Source organism: Clytia hemisphaerica, unplaced genomic scaffold, assembly GCF_902728285.1.
Source record: "Clytia hemisphaerica strain Z4C2 unplaced genomic scaffold, Clytia hemisphaerica genome assembly, whole genome shotgun sequence".
NCBI lineage: Eukaryota > Metazoa > Cnidaria > Hydrozoa > Leptothecata > Clytiidae > Clytia > Clytia hemisphaerica.
In genome coordinates this window covers 299614-304186 of record NW_027104364.1, presented here as the reverse complement: position 1 = coordinate 304186, position 4573 = coordinate 299614, and the positions used below count along the sequence as shown (strand labels likewise).

Below are 4573 nucleotides of genomic sequence, written 5' to 3'. Positions count from 1 at the left end.
AGACACAGTTTTGTGGAGGATTGGGAGAGACACAAGAGACTTTTTACACAAATCCCTCGTTTTACCTGGTTTATGGTTTAATCAAAGACAAAGATATTGAATTTCCCTCGTTTTGTTATGGAAAATATTCTTGACAAGTATTAAAGAATTTCAAGTTGTTAAATGCATACATTCATAAAAAGAACTGTTTGGTTTTCACGAAATGAACGAAAGTGCCGAAAGCTGAATTTATTTACTTTGGGTCGTGTCACGTGGGGTGCGAGTTGTTTTTGTAATAATTCGAGATATTTCATCAGTTTTAATTTCACTGACTTTTTGGAAAGAATGGAGTAAGAGCTCATCAAAAAATAATTTTTTACGTTTTTCCATTATTTATTCCGAGAGTTCAGTTCTTTTCGGCTGTTTTGTTTTGATTTTCTCACGCTGCTTACCCAAATGGTAACCAATTTTTATTTAAAGTCGTCCCCCAAGGCCTCATAACGCTCATAACACCCCTCTCTCATTGCATTCTCGATAAATTTTCCGATCCAAAGAGGGGTTAGCCACTTCCAAACTCCTTTCCAATCCCATCTTATTCCCCATAAAATTCCCGATAGAATGAGGGGACAACGACCTCCTAATTCCTTTCCAATCTCGAGTTATCGCATTTTTTTTGTTTTGATGACGTCATCAGCTAAAAATGGCTAAAAATTCAGCCAAATTCTAAAGTCTTACTCAAGCCTAATAAACCTTCCCATCTCATTCCCCATAAAGTTCTCGATCTAATGAGGGGTCAACGACCTCTCAACTCTTCTTCAAACTCGAGATATCGCATGTTTTCTATTTTGATGACGTCATCAACTGAAAATGGCTGAAAATTCAGCCAAATTTGAAAGTCCTACTCCAGCTTTATAAACCCTCCCATCTCATTCCCCATAAAATTCCCGATAGATTGAGGGGTCAACGACCTCCCAACTCCTCTTCAAGCTCGAGATATCGCATTTTGAAGTTTTTCAAAAACCATTGGGTCCCTTTACCCCTAATGTTATCAACGGTCAATTCGCGAATTTTGAAATTTTTGCGGTCAACAGGTGTAAAATGGAAGGAGGGAGTCAAGAAAAGAACAGAAAAAGTGGAATTCACGCGATAGTGAAGACAAAACCAGGTCAAAAAACGATAAAAACCAGGAAATTGAAGAACTTATTGAAAACCTAGAGGGTAAAATTAAGGAAAAAGAAAAAGAACTCAAAGAAATAGGAGATAAAATGAGGAACATTGAAAGTGAGAACAAAAAACTAAAAAAAGAAGGAAAAAAGAAGCAAGAGGACCTGAACAAATGTGAAGAAAGAGTAAATGAAATACTAGGAAAAAATGAAGAACTGAATGCGACAGTAAGAAACCTCAATAATTGCATTAATCAAACAAATGAAATTAACAAACAACTTGAAAAGGAAAGTAAAGATAAATCACAAAAATCAAAAGGATCTGAAAAAGAAAAAGGACAAAGAGACAAACTTCAACAAAAACTATGCAAATTCTATAAAGAAGGAAAATGCATATTTGGAAACAGTTGCTGGTATAACCATGAACAAGTGGAGGACTGCAAGTTCTATAGCAAAAATGGATGGTGCAAATACGAAGACAAATGCAGATACAATCATCCCCAACAAAGAAGAGAAAATTCCAACAGTATCTTTTCAAACAAATCTTACAGTGACAGCTTAGGACAACACAGACAAATAGAACAAAAAATGGGGAGTACAACGTACGGTCAAAGACACGCTGACATAGGATACAGACATGAAAGTGACGAAAGAGGACCGAGACAAAGACATGACAACTATAGACAAAGACATGACAACTATAGACAAAGACATGACAGTTTTAGACAAAGACAGCAAAGTGACTTACGAACGACCAATACAGAAAACGCAAGAAGGGAGACTAATGACATAAGTGACTTGACCAAACTGACTGAAAGACAAACAAAAAATGACAATGAACGAATAACTAAACTAGAAACACTTATGTCAAAACTGATGGAAAAAATAGACCAAATGCCTAATAAAAACTCTATTCCTTTTTTAGGGTCGACATTCCAAACGAACAGACCACCACAACAACCAGAATCAAACGAGCAAACGATACCATCAAGTGGACCAATGCAACAATGGGACCCCATCATGAACCAGTATCAAACGCCGGTAAACTACGTAAACCCACCGATGCCATACAGACCTGTATAAAGAAACGAAATACGAAACCAAAGAAAAAGAAAAGAAGAAAAAAGACAAAACAACTATACAAAAACTTCAAAATATATTATGTAAACATTCGAGGGATAAAATCAAAATTAGAATCCTTAAAACAAATAATCAAAGATCAAAACCCGACCGTGATATCAATAACCGAGACGAACCTTAAAGAAAACGACAACATAGAAAACGAACTAAAAAACTACAAAATATTCAGAAACGACCGAAAAGACAGAGACGGAGGGGGAGTACTGATTGCAGTGAAGAAAGAACTCGAAAAAATGACTACCGAAGTAAGCAGAAAAAATGACTTGGAAGAAACAATATGGATAAAGATCAGTAATCAAAAACTGAGATTAAGAATTGGTGCAGTATATGCTCCTCAGGAAGATAAGACGAGTATACCTGAGTTGGAGAAGATTTATGAAGATGTCAGTGAACAAAGAGATATAGCAAGAAAAAATTGCGAAAACTTCATTATATCAGGCGATCTCAACGCAAAAATCGATTTGAAGAAAGGAGACAAGTCCAGCAAAAGTACCAAAGCTGGAAGAATACTTCAAAATTTCACCAAGAAGAATCGACTATACATAACAAATTGCGATGAAAAAACTAAAGGTTTCTACACAAGAATCCAAGGAAACGAAAAATCAGTTATTGACTATATTATCATTGACAAGAAGAATAAAGAATACTTGCTGTCAGCTTCAATTGATGAAGAAAAGCTATATACACCGTATCATATCGACAAAGGACGGACCGTATATGCAGACCACAACGCCTTCATTATTACGATGAACTGGGAAATGGAGAAAGTAGTTGAAAAAGATAAACGGAAGTTGATGAAATTCGGAAAGAGTGAGATTGAGAGGTACAAAAAACTGACGAACGGAAAAAACTTTACCAAAATTGCAACCGAATCTACAGCTGATACCAACAAAAAGTATAAACAATGGGAAAATGAACTAAAGAAATCAGCAAAGTTATGCTTCAAGAAAGTCTCAATAAATAAATATTCGAGACAAGATCCAGAAATAGCAAGAATGATGAAACGGAAAAGAAAACTAAAGAAAGCAGGAGGAGATGACCCTATCAACCGAATCCGTGACAGGCTAATCAACGAACAAATTGAAAAACTTTTATGTGAACAGCAAAAAAGGAAAGTAGATAAAACCGTACAAAAGATTATCGAAGCCGGAGGTGTAAACAGCCCAGAATTCTGGGAAATACTGAAAGTGAAATCAAAGAAACAAGAAACAAGATGTGCTATGAAAGACAAGAATGGGAATTTGAAAGAAACGGAAGAAGAGATCCAGAAGGTCTACCAAGACCATTACAACGAACTCCTAAAAACACCGTCAGCGGCGAGCAAAGAAGAAGAGGATGCTGAGAAAGAAGTAGAAGAAAATTTTGATCTTCTAAAACGAGCTGCAGAAAACAATATCGAATCAGAAGAAATAACAATGGAAGAATTAAATACTGCTATAAAGCAGCTGAAAAAAGAAAAAGCTTTTGCTGATATTGGCGGTATGAAAGCAGAGTATGGGGTAAAAATATTTATGCTGCAAACGAGGCAAGAAAAAGCCTTTTGAGTATACTAAATGAAATCTACAGAAAAAATGAAATCCCCAAAAAGTGGGAAAAAATGAAAATTAAATCTCTATACAAAAATAAAGGAAGCAGATCAGAAATGACAAACCAGAGAGGTTTGTTCATAACCAACATCGTGAGTAAAATTTTCGAAAGAATAATATTAAATAGAAACAGAGATATGGTGGAAGAGGATATGTCACCTTATCAGTGCGGAGGAAAGAGAGGAAGGGGGACAATAGACCACCTTTTTCTTCTCAGGGCCATTATAGATGACTACAGGTCAAAAAACAAAGACCTGTATGTCTTTTATGGTGACCTTGAAAAATGTTTCGATCGCCTATGGTTGAAAGATTGTCTCCTTGAACTATGGAGAACGGGAATGACCGCAAAAGAAGTTATGCTAATCTATGAAATGAACAAAAAATGCTTGATCACAATAGAAACACCATATGGAAAGACGGAGGAAATCATAGTGGAAGAAGTGGTGCGCCAAGGAACAATTTGGGGCCCTTTCCTATGTTCAATCACGACCGAAAAGATAAACAGAGTTGGAGAAAGAGTATATACACCATATGAAAATGTGCGCCTGGAACCAATGGTATTCGTAGATGACATCTGCGAGGCAGGAGATTTACAACAAATCAAAACCATTGTAAAGAACTGTAAGATCATTGAAAGTAAGATAGTCGGGGAGCAGAATCCAAAAATGGCATTTTTGCTTAACCCTAAAAAAGAATGGGGTTGTT

At 36.1% G+C, this 4573-nt stretch overlaps 1 protein-coding gene across 1 annotated transcript; it reads left to right on the top strand.

Moving 5' to 3' along the window:
- The first annotated feature begins 2515 nt into the window (after positions 1-2515).
- On the top strand, positions 2516-3826 carry LOC136818396 (uncharacterized). Its single transcript, XM_067074733.1, has one exon. The coding sequence runs from the start codon at positions 2516-2518 to the stop codon at positions 3824-3826; it is 1311 nt and encodes a 436-aa protein (XP_066930834.1).
- The last annotated feature ends 747 nt before the right edge of the window (positions 3827-4573 follow it).

Coding starts and splice junctions, on each gene's coding strand:
- LOC136818396 (XM_067074733.1), top strand. CDS start 2,516: ATGACTACCGAAGTAAGCAGAAAAAATGACTTGGAAGAAACAATATGG.